At 36.3% G+C, this 22,522-nt stretch overlaps 1 protein-coding gene across 1 annotated transcript in view; it reads left to right on the forward strand.

Annotated features, from left to right (window-relative positions):
• Positions 1-21,612, forward strand: part of LOC106057445 (G-protein coupled receptor dmsr-1-like) — a 56,005-nt gene extending 34,393 nt beyond the window's left edge. Inside the window, exons 4-5 of the mRNA XM_056009247.1 lie at positions 2,020-2,180; positions 16,078-21,612. Coding sequence (XP_055865222.1) covers positions 2,020-2,180; positions 16,078-16,943 — 1,027 coding nt within the window. The 3' untranslated portion in view covers positions 16,944-21,612. The remainder of the gene's footprint in view (positions 1-2,019; positions 2,181-16,077) is intronic.
• The last annotated feature ends 910 nt before the right edge of the window (positions 21,613-22,522 follow it).

Consider the following 22,522-nt stretch of genomic DNA (forward strand, 5'->3'; position numbering starts at 1 on the left):
CTTGGTTATGGTGACCTAGGTAGGCAGATTCCGATAGGGCTGGACATCCTGCCATTATGTGTTCAATTGACTCACTCACATTTCCACATTTTCGGCATTTGTCAACAATTTCGAGTTTTAGTATATGTTTCTCGTAATTGTTTGTCCTAATTACTCTGTCCTGTATTGCTGTAACAAAGCCCTCTGTTTCAGGGTAGAGATGACCTGCTTTGAGCCATGTTAAGGAAGCAGCCTTGTCAATGTTGTCCCCATCTAATAAAGCCGAAAATTTCCGTGAAGTGTTTTTTTCTTCCCATTGGCGAATCTCATGCCTTACGTCGTCCAGACCGACATTTACATCAACATTGTTTAGGTTCAGAGGTGTTGCTTCGGAGTCGTATTTCCGTAGGAAGGAAACTAATTTGTTGCTGGAGGCGTGCAGTTTTGATCGTATTTTTAAAACTTGCGTCTTGCACAGTTTGAAGATGTTCTACAATCCTCGGCCTCCTTCCTTCCTTATGGTGGAGGACTTGGAGTGTAAACATTGAAATTTGGTTAATATTTTCTCGTGAGCTTGTCATATCATGTAGGTCGGTGTCAGTCCATTTGATGACACCGAACGTGTAAAGAAGCACTGGTACGGCCCAGCTGTTTATTGCAGTGATGAGGTCACTGCAGACAGTTTTGTGTTGAGAATTTTATTTACTCTCTGCTTGTATTTGCCAAGAAAGTCTTCTTTTAATTTTGTATGGTTTATCGTGGCATTCTGGTTTATTCCAAGATATTTATAATGGAAGGCAGAGTTCAGTTCTTCGATGACTTCAAATGCAATGTTGGTGTTGGCTGCCTCGCCCTTTTTAATGCTTATGATACCACATTTATCCAAGCCAAAAGACATGCAGATATCGTCACTAAAGCGTTTTACCGTTTTAATTAAATGAGTGTAACTTTTGCTCTTTCTCTGCATATAGCTTTAAATCATCCATGTATAACAGGTGAGACACAGACTTTGTACTTTTAGTGTCAACCCTAAAACCGTTTGTAGCGCTATGGAGTAATTTACATAGTGGGTTAATAGCTAGGCAGAACCAGAGCGGAGATAGAGAGTCACCCTGGTATATACCCCTTCTTTATTTGCACAGAACCTAGTTTATCACGATTAAGGTGTAGACTTATCTTCCAATCATCCATACAGACTTTCGTTAGTTGTTTTATTCTCGGGTTGATTCTATGAATTTCCAGGGTTTTCAACAGCCAATCATGCGGAACTGAATCAAATGCTTATTTTTTTTATTATTATTATTGTTATTATTATTATGAACCTTCCAGTTCATTATTGTAACTTTAGCTCTTAAAACCACACACCAAACTCATTTCATAGAATAGAATTTAGAAAGAAGATATCCTGTTTACACGATATAGATACACTTTTATCGAAATAAATTCTGACCTAATCTATGGTTGTTTGACAGAAATAATTATTTTGTACCCCCGGGCAACGCGTCTCCGCCCAACGTGGCGCCCGGGTGGAAACGGTCGTTAGAGGAGAGGACAATAGGGAAGCAAAACAGCAGCCCCGTTTGGGTACCGAGTCTATTGCACTGGCGGGAATGAAAGTGAGCTTCAATAACCCTGTCTTTATCAATACACAGTTCAAGGAGCAGTTTTAGGTCTGACACCAGCACGAATGATCTGATAGAGAAGGATTATGGAGGAGGGGGGGGGGTAGTTCCCAGGTATGCTCGACCTTCCTGACTATCCTAGAGCCCAATTCACTTCTTACGACTTATTCTTAGAAGTGTAGCACAGAAACAAGGAATTCATTTAATGTTCCACAGAATTTAAAGCTTTAATGTACTTCAATGGAATTATTGGTTGCTGATAAAACTTTGTTTTAAATAATAAATTCAACGTTTTGATCATTTAATGAAACATCACTCTGGCTGTGAGTTGTGCTGACCTGTTTACATTCAGCCAACTGAGAAACAAGAAGCAACATCAAAGTTTGAGGATCATAATTTTGGCCTTTGTTTTTTTCAGGTACAAACACATATTCTCTCCAGCCAAAGGTCATTTGACTCGAGTCCGGCGGCTGATCAGAGCCAGAATAGCTGTCTTTGTCGTGGTCATCGTATCAGCCCTGGTGATGGTACCCAACTATATGATGAACAAACTGGTCACAGTGCCCTTCATCAACAGAGGTAGTGGACTTTAGTTACGCTTCCTTTGTCTTTATTCACGAAATAATGGATAATTAGAGCATATCTTAGTAGTGTTTTGTAATGATATTAGTAATGGTAGGTTTTAGTTACATTTGGTTTTAGTTAATGATAGGTTTTAGTTAAGTTTGGTAACTATATGGTATATTTGAGTAATGATAGGTTTTAGTTAAGTTTGGTAACTATATGGTAAGTTTGAGTAATGATAGGTTTTAGTTAAGCTTGGTAACTATATGGTAGGTTTGAGTAATGATAGGTTTTAGTTAAGTTTGGTAACTATATGGTAGGTTTGAGTAATGATAGGTTTTCTTTTCTATAGTTTATGTCCATCCTCTTTCGACACGCATTTGCACCATTCCCCATTCACACTACGATGCGCACCGTTCAACATTTACACTTAGCTGTGCACCAGCTGTAACAGTTTTCCGTAATGCCTTTATTGTCATCAAATCAAATGTATGTACAGGTTAGGATTTGTAACATTGGATTAGACAAAAGTTCATCATATATTTGAACAACATTTAAACGAGCCATTTGGTGGCAAAACAACAACTGAGTTCAAGTTTGTGGTGAGGGTCACAAGTTGGTTTAGTAGTTGTAGCAATGTTCAGATTACTCTAGGAAATTATTAATTTACTTGATCTGTATTTGGTTTTGGCTTGATATTGAAGTTCAAGTTTGACTTGTTTCATTTGATTCAGAGTGTTGAGACACACATGCTGACTCCTGTACAACTTTGTTTTACATACAGATAAATTATATGTTCAATTTGTGACGATTAACTTACTGGAGTTTTGTGTGTCTTACACAAGAAGATAAATCAATATTCAAGCTTAAACATTACCACTCCCAAACATTGTCCCATACAAACATTATGTTGCCAAATACAAACATAGCTTCGCAAACACAAAAGCACAAACATATCACAAACTAACACACAAACACAAACACTGTCACGCCCAAACACAAACATTGTCAAATACTCAAAAACAAATATAATCAAACTTCAATCAAAAGAAAAACATAATCATACTCTAATAAAAATATTTAGTCATAATTCAATAAAAAAACAGTCATATTTTAATCAAAAACAAACTGTAATATTTCAATAAAAACGAATTTTTCCATTATTGAGAGTGAGACTGAGAAACAAAGAGAGAGAGAGAGAGAGAGAGAAAGAAGAGAAGTACTCATAAAAGACATAATAAATTGAGATAATACGAAGTATCCTGAAGGCTTAACATTGATCTATTGTGTCTGACTTGGAATTAAAATGACGCCCGTTGAAGTAAAACTCAATAAGAAAGTCGTTCACTTTACTTTTCTATCTACTTTTGTTTTTATTGACCTCTAAGTGTATGCGTCAGTGTATGCGTCAGTGTCTGCGTCATTGAGCATTTTCAAGTTTTGATTCTTATAAATCTTGTTCAACTCTTTAATCTCCTGGTATAGTGTTTCATGAAATAAATTTTATGACATGCGTCAAATTGGAATGCGTTTTAAAACAACAGGTTTCAAGGTGTTTTTTTTTTGTTGTTGTTGTTGTTGTTTTTTTGGGGGGGTTGTTATAAAGCTTTTATCAACTCACTCTGTCTGTCTGTACACGTTATTTCTCACACACCCAACCTCGAATTAAGTGGAAATTTAGCAAAATTATTTCATGTATCTGACAAGAACTAAATAATTTTAAAAAAGTAAACAATTAGTTAATTAACCATAGATAATTAATTATTCTTTTTAATACCGAACAAGAGAAAGAAATCGGACTTGATAGATAAGGTGGTATACAATGAATTAGTTCCCTTGAATAGGCTTTAGCCCTGAGTTCGAGCGAATCGTACGTTTTTATGCATTTAATAAGCGATCACGGTTATATTAATCGTACATGTTTTTTATGCATTTAACAAACTGTTGTATTAATACACATACCCCCCCCCCGTTCTTTCCCAACTGGTCCAGACACGTGATAGCATCACAGCACATTGAGAAAGCTAAAAGCATGCTATTGCTATAAACAAAAAATAATGGTAAAAATATTTCTAATCGCACAGATTTATTAATGTTAGTCTAGATCTATTACATATTTAATACATGACTGATTCAAACTAATTGACACAATTACACTTAATAGAAGCTTTGTTTTTTGGTTTTGTTGTTTGATGGAATTTTCATTCTTGTACACAGTTTTAAGTAATATTGATAAGTGAAGAAAAAATAAACTATGCACTATTTGTTGTACTTTTCAACACTATAAAATAAAATCCCTTTCGTTAGTAGTACTAAGTAATGTGTATTATTTAGTTGACAAGAGTGATCTTTCACTAAGACGTCATTAACATTGTATATTTGGTCTCTTTAATTCCCTCTATATCTCCCTCTCTTCATTCTTTACTACTTTTTCTTGTCAGTTTCATTATAGTGCCTCCAGTTTTCTTTAAATCGCTTGTTCTTCTTTTTCTATCTTACTGAATTTTATTTCTCAAAGACCGAAATAAGGATATTAAAAAATAAAAAAGAAAACAAAAAAATAAAACAACAGATGACTGTCATTAATTTTAAGCCTGAAGACCCCAACAACTATCATCTTTCCTTGGTGCTGTTGTTGTTAAGATCTGTGACTCTGAAACAAAAAATCGATAAAAACAAAATTTCATTGGTAGGAAATGTCCATCTAGTTTGTCCTTTGTGATATCTTTGGTTTCTGCGTTAATTATGTCTATATTTGTACATTTGTGAAAGTAATGATGTGACGTCAATATTTTGACATTGTTCTATATGAATGATGTTGATAGGAGTATGTATAGATTGTAGTGGTCACGGAAAATAGAGAAACAAAAATGCTCATATAGTAACCCAACCCACGACATTCACGTAACTCTTTGTTCCCTTGCTAAACTGTGGAACTACGAGATGTGAGAAATTTCAAATTGAAATCTAGGATTCATTTTCCTTGACCTTTCTCCTCTGTAGGGGCGTGGTGGCTGAGTAGTAAGACGATTGGCTTCCGAACCGAGAGGTCCCGGTTTCAAATTCCTTATTGGTACGTGACGTTGGTTTTAGAAAGTAACGGTGGTTAGTCGTTAGGCTGGCCATGTGACTGCCTTGTTGACCGTCGGTCAAAAAAACAGATTAATTGCCCTATAGATGGCAAACAATAAAGCAACTCATTATTCTTGAGAAATCACTGTTAAGCATTTGCTAACAGAATAGGGAAAACCAGAAATGACATGGTCGTGTGTTATTTTGTCTGGACTCGCGTCTTGATGTTCTCGGGTTTAAACCCTGCCCACCACGTCCTGGTGGAGGTTTGGGCTAGTATCAAATCATCTCCAGTTCTGAACGAACTTCTGAGACATGTCGTATCATTGAGATCTCTGCATTGTTCACAAAATATGTTTCCCTAAGATTGTTATTTAATACTCAATGATAAATCGAGAGACCAAGGATAAAGATTGAATTTCATGTATGTGTTTTAGTCTGTTTATGAATTTAGAATTGCGTCAAATTTTGTAATATGTGAACATCAGTTGTCAGGAAGTGACGCAATGGAAAGCAATTAACATATAAATTTCGGTTTAACTTTTAAAAATAATGGGATATTTTCATAAATCAAGTCTTTGGTACATCTATTGTTCAGACAACTGAAACATTGATATGTTTTGTATTTGAACAAGAAAACATTTTATTTACTTTCATTTGTTCTGCACATTGAGATTTCTAATCTCTTCCTCTTGGAAATCAAAATAGTTTAACATTATTTCCTTGACATAAGGAATCTTTCAATATGGCGTCTTTGAGATTGTTGATTTGACTTATTTTATTCATAGTCTCTCACAATATGGCTCATTGTATATACTCATGTTATATTTTGTATATACTTTTTCTTTAGGTTCCATTATAACTCCCTCATATTTCTCCATATTGTTTTTACTTCTGTATAACTAAATTTCATTGGTTTTAATTTTTGTTTTGAGGATACAGAAAATAATAAAATTTATGAAGTAGTCTTTCATTTCGTATACACATATTATTGCATCATTATACTCTCGGTACTGAAAAGAACAGCGCGTTCAAGAAACTAATTACATGTTAGCATGACTTAGGAGAACGCAATGACAGCAATATAGATAACTATTTCTATAAAGTCTGACAACAAACAAATCTTACAGAGCCTGACAACTAACAGCACTATAGATAACTATATCTACAGAACCTTACAACTAACAACAATATAGATAACTATGTCTACAGAACCTTACAACTAACAACAATATAGATAACTATGTCTACAGAACCTTACAACTAACAACAATATAGATAACTATGTCTACAGAACCTTACAACTAACAACAATATAGATGACTATGTCTACAGAACCTGACCTAAGCACTTCTAATTCCTTATTCTACGAGGCGACTCTTCAATCCATTTGATTGACCACAAAGTTGTCCCCCATCTTAAGCTTTTGTATTAAATTGTATTCCTTCTTGGATTTGGGTCATTTAGCTGGTCTTCAGGAAGTCCGTTTAATTGACGTCTGATTTCTGTCATGGATTGGGTCTCCAATCCCGAAGGCCTATTTCTATCATCTTTGTGTCCAGGATAGTCTTCGCAAGACATCTGGGAAATAAGGTTGTGTTATCTCCCCTTGGGGCGGTGATGGAATGAAATGTATAATACGTTTGTAAACAGAGACTATTGACATGGATGTCATTTTTGACTCCAGGCTCAACATAACTGGCATAGCGCTAGCATTTCTAGCACAACTAGGAACCATTTCTGGAAAGGGAAGTAATTTAAGATTTCACTTAGAATTATCTTTTAAATATTTATTTTCAATTTGATTATGCCACTTAGCAAATACTTTCATTCCGCTACAATGAAACGACTAGTTTCAATTTTTCTGGCCTATTACTTCACCTCACCACAGAATGAATATGTGTAGAGAACTTGACATTCTTTTATTCAACTAGTGATGTTCATATTATTAGGTATCATTAGACATTATAATTTCATAATTCTTAACATTTCAATCGAAGGGATTATAAAATAATTATTTGCATTTCAATCGAAGGGATTATAAAATAATTCTGTACATTTCAATCGAAGGGATTATAAAATAATTCTTTAAACAATTTTCATCGTTTAGAATTGAAAAAAAAAATTTACGTTTTTTGACTTATCCAATAGTGCTGGATCTTTAAGACCTTTGATGAGTCTAAACAAGAAAAAAATAATACTTTTTAAAAAATACACACTATGTCCTTAATACAACGTATGCAGCGATTAGTTTGCTCTTAATTACAAAGGAATGTTAGAGTAAAAACAACTTCTACATTAGTTACCCCTCCCCCCCACACACCTCATTTATCATAGTCTTTAATGAATAGGGCCTGCATACGAAAATGCCTATTGACTTATAGTCTGTTCAAGATAAATATTTGTGTAGAATTCGAGCCACATTTAAATTAATTTTTATTATATGTGAAAACTTACAAGTCAAACTTTAATTTAATTAGTGTGACTAAATAGCGAGAAATTATTTTTCCAAAGATATACATTAACTGTCAAATTTCTAATTTCAAATCGTTTGTGCCGTTTTCAAGATCCGCGTCCATGAGTTTCCATTAGTTTCCGTTGTTTTGACCCGATGATAAGAGGAAGTGTAAAACTAATGCCAACAAAAAAAAATTTTTTTAAAGCTCAACATTTTCTTTCAATCTTTGAGGCGTTTGTTTTTATTATTTGTCTAAACAAAATAGTTCTAATGTGTGCAAGTAATAACTCAATGTATGGCTCTTATTTCTCATTAATTGACGTGAACATATCTTACAGTGCACTTTAATTGTGGCATTAATGTCTTGGATCAAATAGTCCTGAATAAACAATGAAATCATGAAGTTCTAGTAGATCTATTTGTGTACATTCAATTACACTTGAAGGATTTGTCATTTAGGAGACAGGTCTAGGATTAGAAGTACAACTTCAGAACAACAAAGTCCGCCATTTTGTCTGAAGAAGAAAGTCGTCATTGAAGTCTCAATGTTAACAGCACAAAAGTCATCCATTAGACGATTTGAGTTTTGTGCGTGTGTGTGTTTTGCATGTAAATGAGCTTTTACTAATGGGATAAGCTCATCTTTTTTTTTGTCCATTTATCCAAGCCTGGATCTAAAAGTGACACACAATGTTTGATACTAGTTTTAGTATAGAAGCTATGAAGCTGATATAGTTGAGCAAGACACTGGTCAATCAGACTATACCTACTAAATAGCGAAACACTTGTCGATTAGACTATACCTACAAAATAGTGAGAAACTTTTCAATTAGACTATACCTACAAAATAGTGAAAAACATGTCAATTAGACTATACCTACAAAATAGCGAGGGTCTTGTCAATCAGACTATACCTACAAATCAAAGAGACACTTGTCAATTAAACTATACCTACATATCAAAGAGACACTTATCAATTAGACTATACCTACAAATCAAAGAGACACTTGTCAATTAAACTTTACCTACGTACCAAAGAGACACTTATCAATTAGACTATACCTACAAAATAACGAGAGAATTGTACTTTGACACACAGATTTAACTGCCTACTTCTTTATGACATTACACTAACTCCTGAGCAAGGCCCATTGTTTGCAATATCAACAATGACATTCCCTCCGGCAACTTCTGCAACTGATTGATTCGATCAAATCAGCAAATCAGGAAAAGACCCGAAAACCCGCATGTAAAAACCACTCATTTATCTTCGTTTTTTTTTTTTTTTTTGACGAGTCTTTTAAATTTTTCTAGCTCATTTTAAGCACTCGACCTTTATTGATACAAAATTTAACAAATCAAAAAATATTATTGAAATTACAAGTTTTAAAATTGGTTCTAAGTTAAAAGTAGTTTACCGAAGACAATCACAAGTTATAACAAGAAAACATTAAAAATATTTTTTTTTAAACCAGTTTGGACCAGTCACACATTTCAATAGGTAATAGATCTAGACCAAGAATAATAAATCTGTGCGATTAGAAATATTGTTACCAATCGTTTTATGTTGAGCGCTATTTCATGCTTTTAGCTTCCTCACTGCTCTATGCTCCTATGCTCCTATCACTTGTCTGGACCAGTAGGTGGAGGCAGTGGGGGCAGGGGGGGGGTGGTATCCGTGTGAATGTTACCGTGATCGTTTTTTAAATGCATAAAAAATTGTTGTAAGACTTGAGTTCGAACTCACTGCTGCAGCTTCCTCAAGGGAACTAATTACATTTTACTAAAACATCTGTCAAGTAGGATTTCTTTCCCATGTTTGTTACATTATTTCGCGATACCAAACAAAATAACTAATTACCAATAGTTAATTAATTTTTTTTTCTTTATTAAAATATAAGCGTTAAAAAATAAAAAGTAGAAGGTTTTGAAATAAAAAGCTAAAATAAGCAATGTCAAGGACGCTAGGTCAAAGATTCAAGGTACCTACTAAATATCTCAAGAGAACCAGTTAATGCGTGTATTCTATATTATTACCGTTCGTTAGTTGCCAATTAGTTTTTTTTTAAATAAACGATAGAAAAAAAGAATACTTTTTAAAACCAAAGCTTATCTAAGGGGAAATAACCGCTAATTACTGCCATTTATCTGAAAATTACAGGGTTTAGCTGCCTTTCTGTTATATGAACCAAAATTGATTTATTAGTATTAAATGATTAAATAACTGGTTAAATTTAGCATTGATTCGTCTATTGTAATCGACTATGAATAATTATGTAAAATTTCAACTTGATCCGAGAATCGCAAGAGGGAGAAACGTAATAAGGGTACAAAATCCATATATATACATATATCCACATCTCTCATATTTTTTGAAAACTAAATAGAACGAAATAATAAACCACGAACTTTTAATTAACCAATTGAATAATATGAATAATTGGGCAAAGTTTTAACTTGAATCGAGAAATAGGAGAAAAAAAACATGTTGAATTTAGTTACCAGACCGACAGAAAGAGTTGATATAAGCTATGTAAAAATATTTTAGTTGTACGAAAGAGCGAACCTTTAATACTTACACCTTATTGATATTATTTTGTGCTACAAATGGAACAGTTTAGAAAATTGATTCTGCAATGCTATAAAGTGCATAAAGAATATGAGGCACATTTAAAACGGAATCTCTTATCACAACTTCGTATTTCCTGTACATTAGAGTCACCAAAGTGCTTGCTATATTTTATAGTTATCCGACCTAGATGGTAATCTCGAATGGTAACATTTGATTGATACATGTTCATTGAAGTAAATATCTACACTGCAGTCACGTAAATATGCACTAGACATTCGCTCCAGTTTGTACCACTGTCACCAGACTGTGTTTTGTGGCTCACTTTTCCAACGTGCTCCAATGCTATGTAAATGTCATTTCTGACAACAAAACAAACAGACATGAAGACGTCCATGTTAATTCTGCTAACAGCGTTACTGTAGTGAAAATCAATTACTTAGGATAAAGTGGACTTAGAGAGAACACAAACTTTGACCAGAGAAACTGCGTGGGTGGAGAATGAAAGAAAATAACAGAAAGAAAGACAGGACAAAAAAGGTGAGGGGTGGGGATGAGAAACTATAAACAACGACAAACAGAATTCCTTGAACTCTTTCATTAATTACACATCGTATGTTTATTATTGTAGGGAAAAGATCATTTTATATAAGCGAAGAAAAGTTGTCGATCTTGGGAACAGTTTTGGTCATGTGTACTTTTCTGGGGATGCAAATATACCATAAAACATCATTACATTTAGTTTTCATTGTTGACAACCAACATTTTAAAAGTACATGATAATACATTAAAAATACTAGTCTACACTCAGGTTGACAAAAACGTCTAGTCCAATTTTTAATGGGAGAGTTACATACCCATCCAAGATTTATTTTGTAGTAACTATGATTGCAGTAATCAGGTCAAGGACGTCAAACAAAATATGCTTGAAATACGCATTTTCTCTGGCTTTACAAAACTTAGAGAAACAAAAACAAATTCTTTAAAAATATGAAATGTGTGAGATATCTCTTTCTATGCTTTCTGTACAAACTGTCGCCTTTTGGGAGAATAACGAAAATAAAATACTGTTACGATCTCTCCTACTCAGGCCTTCTGTAACTACTGCTAAACACAACACAACACATCAAGAACCTGACAACAAGAGCTCCACAACAATCTGGTACTTTAATAATGAGTGAATAAGTAGGTAACAGCCAATACTAGACAATTGGCATCAAACACATCAACAACTAAAATGTCACTCTGTACATCACCGTACAAACTCTACTGTCTCTCTTTCTGGACTTGTACATCAACACATGAGGACTCGACCAGGACCGACTTCATAGCCGACTAACAGTCCCGGTCTCGACGCTCTCCGGTCTTGAACTCCGCTTTCCTACACACTGTGTCCTCGTACACGCAGGCTTTCGATCACATGACCATAACATTGGTCATATTTGCGTGTAATCGTGTAATCGTAGTACTGTCCCTTGTCCATGGCCCCGCTGACCTGAGTGATTCACGTGTGTGTCAGCAGAGCCTATAGTTAACCCTTTTTCGCCGCCTATAGGGTCATAACAATTCAAAGGTTTGATAGTGCTTGCGGTTTTTCGCGAATAGCTGTCGTCAGGTTGCGAATCTGTCAAAACAAAACGTTCGTAGTGAGCAAAAAAAGTAAAACCTGTGTACGAAATTTGATGTGGTAACGTCCCACAGTTTCAAAGAGATCACATGATCAATGAATGTGTCAGTCAGTGGTATTTTACAAATATATATTTTATAAGCTTTTTTAATTCAAGATGTTTTTGTTGCAAATAAAAGATTGTATTGAGATTATGGTTTTAGGATTAGAGTGTATTGAGATTATGGTTTTAGGATTAGAGTGTTAATGTAGTCCTCACAAAGATTTCCATTGGATTTTGGAATCATATCAAGAAAGGACACAGGCAGGTTGAGGCTATTGAACGCAAAGAAGTCATCCCAATAGGAAGCTTACACTTAAAACCAAAGAAAAAAGTTAGCGTCTTGTCACGGAATGTGTCAATCACGTGACGTTAGACAACCCAATCAGTAGTGAGTAAAACAAGGACGTTTCTGGTGATCACGTGGTAGTCAGTTTTGAACCGATCTTTTCTTGCTCAATGCAAATACTAGATATGATTTGTGTGCACAGCTGAAATCATGCCTGCAGCTACGATGTAATGTGTCTACTAGAGGCTTGACACTGCTCTTTCCATCAACCAGCACGCTACTCTAGATGTCAAACGTATTCCATTAACAAAATGGCTGCTACATTTGGACTACGCAATTATTGGGTCTGTTTTCGTGAACACCTCAGTGTTGTCTGAAAGCCAGGGACTCTTGTAGAAGACATTAATACATTCAATCTACAGAGAACAATGACTTATACATAGTCTAGGACACTTATGTATATATTTTTTAAAATATCACATTTAGTAGACATTGCTGTATATGTATATGTATATATATGTGAGTATATTTAATTATTGAACATTCAACAAAAAACAATTAAACTTCAAAGTTAATACACTTTTTTTTTGCAAGTCTGTCACGAAAAAGACCAAATCTTGCTCCATAATGCACATTTTTGTTTCACCTTTCCACTTTAACCATTCCTTCGAATAAATCCCTACCTCTAGAGTCTAGACACTAGTAACGATTGTAATTATCTATAGACCAGTTTTGCTAGAAATTTCACTACTCTGCAAGTAAGATTTAAAAAAAAAAACAGCAAATCTTTGACTATATATATTCCTTTAAACCCAAATTACCTCTACATCACACAAGAAAAATAAACTCAGCCAAAAGGGACATCACTCACATCGTACCACAGAACAATGGGCACACAACCGCTCATCATGTGAAAAATCTAACCAGACATAAACCATGTTTATATTATCTCCCCTACCTCACCCATGTCCTCTCACTCTAGTGCTAGAGATGTCGAACTTAATATGGGAAGTATTTGACCAAACCGTTAACCTTTAGGATTGTTGTAGAGGCTAAATACAGTGGTTGAGTTGCTGGGCCAATAGAAACTCTTGACGTCTCAAGTTTCATCCTATCAAAAATAACAGACACAAAATGATAAAATAATATTGTAAATGGGAGGCAAGGGGGATAATTATTGACACTGCAAATATTGCACGAGTTGCCTAATGACGTATACATGATATAGCATGGGATTAATAGGTTTGAGAAACGCTCATTTATCTATGTGTGTGTGTGTGTGATTTTATTGATAGTTTGACAGTCATTTCATTTGTAATTTACAGTCTTCTAACCTTTACACTGATATATCAGTGGCTGCTATATGAAATATATTATACACTGTACGCTACAAAGTATAATACGCATTTGAACGGCCATAATCAAGAATAGGAAATAGTTTCTCAAACTGTAGAAAAACGTCCCCAGAGATTTGTATACCTTGTACAGTTTCCATCTCTTGTGTCTAGCAGTTTGACATTTGTCTACGAATACCAGCGCTCTCTGAAGAATGGCATTACAAAATGTCTATCACGAGCCAGACTTCATTTTCAAAGGAACATTTGCAATACGTAGTGCTATGGAGTCCTATGGACTCTATTTGTTAATCTTTTTTTCATTATATATTTTCAGACATGAACATCGAATTAATGTGTGTGTGTGTGTGGTTAGGGGGGGGGAGGGGTAGAGATATATCTGTACTATGTCCGACTTGATACTCATAGTACATTTGTTATGTTTTTGCGAACTCAGAGTTCTAATTATTCATGTGTTGTCTGCCCTTCGACTTCCTACATAGAAGTACATTTTTTTTTCTAATCAAGAAAGAGAACTCCAATAATAACACCGGTCCATGAAAGCTGAGGAAAATTTCAGAGATCGATGTCTCGTGGTACAAGGGCAGAAATGGCCAACATTTCCCTGTGTGTGGACGAGAAGAGAACTGATCAAATCTTTGTGTATTAATACATTAATGATTGGATTGGTGGTCAGATGGGATGGCGGCTGGGAAATGGCAACAGTTCCACATTTGAAGTGTTTCACCTAAGTGATATTACTAGACTTGACTTTCTATCGCACTGTTCAACACATTGACCAGAAGGGGCCTCCATCGAGATCGGTCACCAAAGACTTTTTCACCCCAGGCCTTCAGGTGTTTACAGGTTTTAGATTCTATTGAAGATACGGCAGGTGTACGGTGTTGGCCCTGGTTCCTCCATGTTATTACTGTCTTCTGGGAACGTGCATCAAACTTTACCAAGGAAAGTTGTCCCCATTTCAGTAGAGGGTATGTTGGTGACACGATATCGGTTAAAGGAAAACTATTCAAATTTGAACAACCTCTCACAAGTCATTCTTTACTGCAACATAAATGGCTTGAAATCATATTAATGTATAATACACACAGCACATGAAACATATTTCGAACGATTAGCACAACGTTGAGTTTCTCAGAGAAATGCAATTCGGGGAAACTTCCTAATCGTAAAGCTACCAGGATAATCATGAATGTTAATAAATTAGTTCTACGCTAAAAGTTGAACAATGTAACACGGCTAGAAATGTAAGGTCTATAATTTTGAGTATCAAGTTTGAGACGCTGTATGTATCTTCAAGTACTTTAAATTCATTGAATTAAAGCATTTGTTGCCTCTGTAACTGTAAAGCTTGAGCCCAGATTGTCCACGAGATGATCTAAGCTCAAGCACCCTCAATACTCTAGGGCTAGACTTAAGCAGAACAACAGACTTGATCCAGCTCTAAGATATGGCTTTGAAATTACATTGAACCATCATACTTACTTAGATCCTCCAGCCTCATTCGGCGCATTGTACGAAAAAACTGTCTCCAAAGAAATCTGTCTGCAAAGAAATCTGTCTACAAGAAGTCTGTCTCCGAAGAAATCCGTCTCCGCAATGTTTGCAGCCTATTCTCAACTGATATTCAATGCTCTGAGATCCTCCGAATTCTAATAAACAATATGTAATTATAAAATCTCTAGTCACAAGTATCTCACTAGCAGAGTGGTTAGCACGTAGGCCCGAGGCGGCTTGAGCAACGCGTTCGAGTGTGCGTGTATGTGTGGAAGGGGAGCATTATACTGCAGGGAGATGGAAGGTTACAACTGATGGACCTAAGAAGTGTTGCTGAGACAAAAAGGACTTTAAGTATTTGAGGGCTGGAACATTGTGTTGGGGTAGGGAAATGTTTTATTGATGTTTTTAAAAGTGTTTCGGACAATGTACAGATATATCAAATATTTCAACCGTAGAGTAGCACGGGTATCAGCTAGTTGATTTTATCTGCTACATATTTCTAAGTTACCTCTCACTGACTGATTGATCATGAGATCCTTTAAAATGTCGTACGGATTCACATGAAATTTCGTACACAGGTTCCGTTTACCTCCTACGCGATTGCTATGAACCAGTTTAGATAGATTCGCAACCTTTGTTGATGGGGTGTCAGTCTTGCAGAGTTAATATTAAATTTGAATTGAGAAGCCAAAATAAATTGAGTGATTGTAGGTAGGAGTAACTTTTTTGTTGTGAGCCGGAGGGCGAGGGAGGGGCGGTTGGATGGTAGAAGGTGATAAGTAAAAAGTGATACTATAATTTGAGGATGTTTTGGACATAATTAACCATATAAAGTCTGGAAAAGAATCAACTGGAGTACACATTGTGTAAGACAGATTTCTTTGTAAATTCGAATTATTTTTGTTTATTTCGCCATTGAGGGTATGAGTAATATTACACATATTAATATGGTGTGAGTAATGTTACACGTATTATTAAGGTTTTTTCTTTTCTTTTTTATAGATACCAACGTGACCTCATACATCTATATCACAGACTTCAGAGATTTGGGTACACCTCAAGTCCAGCCCATCACACACCTAAATCTATGGTTCCAGTGTGCTCTGGCCAAGTTTTTGCCCTGTATCCTTATGGTGGTTTACGGAGGACTCCTGGTTCGTACCCTCAGGACCAACATACGCATGCTGAACAAAAATCAGACCACTAGGGCGTCGGATTCTTTCTTTCCTCCTTTCAACGCTAACCACTCCCCCGAGCACCCCTACACGGGGGACCACCTGCTCCAAGTCCAGTCTGTGGACGAGACGGGTGACAGCACCAAAGAGAACCAGAGTGATAGAAACACTGGCGGTGGAGAGTCGGAAGAGCTTCTATGTTCCAACTGCAAAAATCAAGTGAAGCATCAGATGACGATCATGATGAAAGAAGAGCAGAAACCCAAACGACCTTCCACCTCGCCTTTGGCCAGCGGACGCCGGGGACCGAGTCGACATCATGATAATTCTAGAACCACTCGTATGCTTCTTTTGGTGATCACCCTGTTCTTGATCACGGAGCTTCCTCAAGCCATCTTAATTGTACTTTCCGCCACCATTCCGCCCTTCTTCAATGAGGTTTACCTGCCCTTAGGTGACATCATGGACATGGTGGCGCTGGTTAACAACGGCATCAACTTTTTACTCTACTGCGTAATGTCACGTGACTTCAGGACCACCCTGCTGGACATGATGAGGTCATCGATGACAAGCGCAAGACGGGTGCCGGGAAAGATCACCACGACCCTCTACCGGCCCACAGTGGCTATCTTTGACAGGAGCCAGAAATCTCAGGGCACGTTAATTGTCAGAAGTAAGGAGTATTCAACATAGTTGTCATCAAATGACAATAATAAATGTCATTATATGTCATATCTCTGTGGCTTATCCGCTAACTTTCCTTTGTGTATGTACTGGTACTACCACATACAAAAACACTTGGTAGTACAATATTTGTATGCCTTTGTAACTGACTCCTTAAGTGAAGAAAAAAAACAACAAAATGTTAACAAGATGAAACAGTAACAAATTCAATAGGACACTAACAGCTTTGTGCATTCAAAATGACTAAAGCACACCAATGGCTGCCTGGACATTGTTCTTGTTCAATTATAAGATTTAAAGTACTTCGGATTTACAAAGCCAAATAATATAAACAAATTGGACTAACTATTTTATTGAAAATACATCTACATGTGTGTGTATGTGTAGGCTTGTGCATATGTGTGTGTTTTCAATGACGTTTATCTGTGATATAATCTTATGATTAATGTAAGGCATGTGAGCACAAAACATTCTTAATATAGGCCAGTGCAATATCTTGGATGATCTTCAGTCTTATTGTGCATGCCAGCTGTAAAGATGAAACCCGATCAATACTTTGATAGTAAAACCACACTATAAAAAGGACAACACAAATTTTTATAGCTTGCTATGTTTAACTTGCACGTGTTGAGAAACACAGATCCATTGTAATAACAGTTGGACAATTTATACATTAAAAAGGAATCCTATTGTATAGTTAATGTAAGCGTTACAGTCAGGGTTTGGGGTGAAAGTTGTGGTTAGAGATATAGAAGGAACAGTCTTTGAAATTTGTTTCTGTTTTCAACGGCTTAAAAAAAGTAAGTAAAGTTCCCCTTTCAGAGCTTGTGGTCTACAGGGCAGATGATGTAAAGGTCATTTGTTTCTTTGGCCTACGGTTTACGAGTGTGTCACGCGGCCAGCACAACTACAAACCGTCTTTAGTTTTTCCCGACTGCTTAGAAATACAAAAATGCTCACTTTGACCAAAGGGTAATGTCAAGTATCTTCGAGAGCCGAAACAACTTCAATGTCCGAGTAAAATGTCACGAGCTCCCAGCCTAGGACCAAGTGTTCCACAACTCAGCCGTGGTCTAAAGTAGTAGTCCACTACGTGTGAACCGAGGTGACAGTCTCTGAAGTAGAATTATAGATCTACTTGCCAGACTAGGGGGGGACACGCACACACACACACACAAACATCTTATTTGGTGGGAAGTTTTCACTGATAATGGGGAAAAATGTGTTTTTATAAAGAGAGAAATCTTATAGAGAGAAAATTGAGAGTGTGTCAACAGATTGAGAAGCTGGTCACGATCAACGTACGAGATGGCTGAAGTTTGCTGGACATGAACATTAGTGAAGACCCAGTCTTTTATTTAGTGAGATTCAGTCTTTTATTTAGTGAGACTAAGTCTTTTATTTAGTGAGACTCAGTCTTTTATTTAGTGAGACTTAGTCTTTTATTTAGTGAGATTCAGTCTTTTATTTAGTGAGACTAAGTCTTTTATTTAGTGAGACTCAGTCTTTTATTTAGTGAGACAGTCCTTTATTTAGTGAGACTCAATCTTTTATTTAGTGAGAATCAGTCTTTTATTTAGTGAGACTCAGTCTTTTATTTAGTGAGAATCAGTCTTTTGAAAATGATAAACTGTGCGTTGAAATCGTGGATGTCATATTTAAGTGAAATTGAAATCAAATTGTAAAGAAAGTCCCCTTTGTTTTTACTTATCTTATAGACCATTTGTTGTTTAATATGACTGAAAGAATAATTGGAGATCTCCGGAGTTTAAAAAAAGCCAGAACTGATAATAAAAACATGAAATTACTGAACTATAAAAAGAATGGAGGTTCTGCCAAATCAACAATCTTGTAACTGCTGTCACTATCCATACTCTCTGCAAACTGCACCCACACCGCACAAAGAACTTGACAACTCAGGGCTCCAAAATAGATTCAGAGTTTAATGTCCAATAAATCACAGCCAATACTGTACAATGACAACAGCGTATTACTGACTGTACAAGAGCTTCATTGAAGAAAACCACTCCACCGTATCAACTCTTATACTGCAGTATCAAACTCTACTGATCTCTTCTTGTATTCGATTCTCAGTTCCGGACCGATTTCTGACATGCTGTTTTTTTTTTTTTACTCTGACTTTGAATTCCACTTTTGAAGTAGTGAGGAAACGTGAAGTGACTTGACTCTGACACCTTCATTCTTATATAGGGTCCATGAAGGCCTTCTAGAACCCAACGGAACGTCACTAGTCTTTTCTAGTTGATCACATGACCGTATCTGCCTGGTCGTGCGGTTTGCGCGCTGGACTTTCGTTCAGATTTATCGATGGTCCAGGGTTCAAACCCTGCCCGCTCCCATCCCCCGTCGTCCTGCGGGAGGTTAGGACTAGGAAGTAATTATCTTCAACTCTGAAGGAACATCCGAAACATGTAAAACATTTTACATCTAACTTGACTCTGACACCTTCATTCTTATATAGGGTCCATGAAGGCCTTCTAGAACCCAACGGAACATCACTAGTCTTTTCTAGTTGATCACATGACCTTATCTGACTTGACTCTGACACCTTCATTCTTATATAGGGTCCCTGAAGGCCTTCTAGAACCCAACGGAACATCACTAGTCTTTTCTAGTTGATCACATGACCGTATCTGACTTGACTGGCCTGAGTAGTGTTCCATTGAGATGTTTCTGGAACATCGCTGTTGACCGTCACGGTTGGCCGCTCCTCTAACGCTGCCTTTGGACTACATACACACTACTACCCCTATCGGTACAACGACCAGAGGTATAAAACTATTATATATTCACCACATAGTCTCATAATAGTCTTTAGAATAGCATTACAGAATTGAAATGAATTTAAGCGTATGACCTCTCAAAACGTTATTAACCAGAAGGAACAATGTCCTTGCTAGAAAAGTCACTTTTGAGGTAAACACTCCATGAAACAAATATAGGCTATCCAACTCTATACTAAAAATAGATTTGTTTTTATTTTGAAATGATCTCTCGCTTCAATAGCAACAACCAACTTGATTAAATGTCTAAATCTATTTCCTCATCGTCATGGTCTAAAAATCTCGACAATTAATAGTTTCTGCTTACAAAGTTAAAATATAAATTTCACTAAATTAACTAATCTCTTGATGATTTAAATAATAAAAGATGTCTACATATAAAACCACTTATTTATAAAGATATACAAATATACGTAGGGTTCGAATGTATGTTGGAATGTCTAAACAAATATACGTAGGGTTCGAGTGAATGTTGGAATGTCTAAACAAATATACGTAGGGTTCGAGTGAATGTTGGAATGTCTAAACAAATATACGTAGGGTTCGAGTGAATGTTGGAATGTCTAAACAAATATACGTAGGGCACGAGTGAATGTTGGAATGTCTAAACAAATATACGTAGGGCTCGAGTGAATGTTGGAATATCTAAGCAAATATATGTAGGGCCCCAGTGAATGTTGGAATGTCTAAACTATTATATCTACAATTCATTCATTTTCTATTTGGTTTTTGTCCTGCCTTCATACCATTTCTGTCATGCAATATTTTGTTTTGAGGCTGTCACATTCCAGAGTCTGGACGACAAGTGCAAAGGTTTTGTTTTCACTTCATAGAAGTAGCTTCAGTTATTACGAGAGTAAATAGAAGTAGCTTCAGTTAGTACGAGAGTAAATAGAAGTAGCTTCAGTTAGTACGAGAGTAAATAGAAGTAGCTTCAGTTAGTACATGAGTAAATAGAAGTAGCTTCAGTTATTACGAGAGTAAATAGAAGTAGCTTCAGTTAGTACAAGAGTAAATAGAAGTAGCTTCAGTTAGTACGAGAGTAAATAGAAGTAGCTTCAGTTAGTACGAGAGTAAATAGAAGTAGCTTCAGTTAGTACGAGTGTAAATAGAAATAATTAAATGAGAATTTAAGTGAAAATATGCTACTCAAACAATGTTTTGTTGCTATACAAACAATGTTATTTTTTGTTTGTATTTGCAACTTTAGTGTATTTTTTATATATTGCTTTAATCCATCACCATATTGTACAGGTCCATGAGAGGCCATGCTAATTTAAAATCTTGATCAATAGAGACTCTTCCCCCCCCACCCCCAACCGTTAGTCAATGGCTACAAGGACCTATCCGTAACGTTAAAGGAAGGAAATATTTGAGCCCTTTTTACTTGTCGAAATCCAAACCAAAACTGAACCCCTTTTAAAAAGGTGGCAGGTTTCACCATTATTGTCATCTTTGATCCTAAAATGTAATAGATGACATAGATTGTCCTCTGTACTTCACAACAGTGAACATTGAACCGCGCTAGCTTGTTTTCTCTAGTAGCCTTAACTGTTAATGAAACGGTTTGGTAAACAAAACACAAAAAGTCTCGCCCTGTCGTCCGTGCAACTTCTATAGACATTATTAAGGTCAAGGTTCTCAGTCAGCAATAAGCAAACAACTACCATTAGTGTCATGGGGGACAACAATAGACTTTATTATCTTGAACGCGTGTACCTTTGCGCACCATATCAACAGTCTCTAAATTGAAGTTAGTTTTTTTTCCATCGTGCAGCCGTCTCCCCCCTCCCCCGACTATTCTAAACAATCTTATAAAAAATATAGGCCATGAGTGAAAGTTTGTTTCTAGAGTATGATATTGAATACAAGTTCACATATGAATTGTTTATTAACTTGATGTTTAACATAAAGTTCTATAAGCTAAAGCCAAAATAAATATTTCAAAATGAAGCAAATTGTACTTGTTTTTTTTATTTCTTAAAATGTTATTGTTATAATTTTGTTTATTAGTTTGAGGACCATTGAAATGTGGAAATAGAGATTGCCCCTAAGTAGACTTCCTAACAAAAGCTGAAAACCTGCTTTTTTAAAAAAATGTTTTAATGAGATTTAATGAAAGAAAGATGGAGAGAAAAACTGGAAAAGTGAGTGATAGAGCTGGTAACAGAGAGGCCGGAGGAATGCTCCCGTGGTCTCAGCGTTGACCCTCCGGTGGAAACGTCCGCCCGGAAAAGTGTATAGACGAAGTATGGTAGCAAACATAGTGGGCTACCACACGTCTCCTCTAGCGAGGCTACATTACACGGGGTAGGGATGGAAAAAAGCCTAGATAAACCAGTCCGAAACCCCCATCAGCCCGTTTCCCAAAGGGGCCCATACGCGTGGTGGGTGGTCCCTTCACGGGTACGATGGGACAGCATAGGCATAAAGATGGCCCCCACGTGGGGCTTGAGCTTCCAGCCACACATGAAAGGAGGAATTCATGCAGGGGCTCGGAAGAACGTGCAACATGCAGGACGGGTGTGAAGAAATGATCACCTAGTCGACGGGGGCCTACTGACAGAGAGATCGGTAAAGAGCCAATTTCTCATCCTGGCCACGAGATAAAAGCCTTTCTCGGGTCACATGGTTCATAAAAGAAGCGTGCTTGCCTCGAATCATTTGGACATCTGAATCAGGTAAGAGAGAGATGGTGAGAGAGAGTAAGAGAGTTGGTGAAAGAGATGGTGAGAGAGTGAGAGATGGTGAAAGAGTGAGAGATGGTGAAAGAGTAAGAGAGTT

Source organism: Biomphalaria glabrata, chromosome 13 (assembly GCF_947242115.1).
Source record: "Biomphalaria glabrata chromosome 13, xgBioGlab47.1, whole genome shotgun sequence".
Lineage (NCBI taxonomy): Eukaryota > Metazoa > Mollusca > Gastropoda > Planorbidae > Biomphalaria > Biomphalaria glabrata.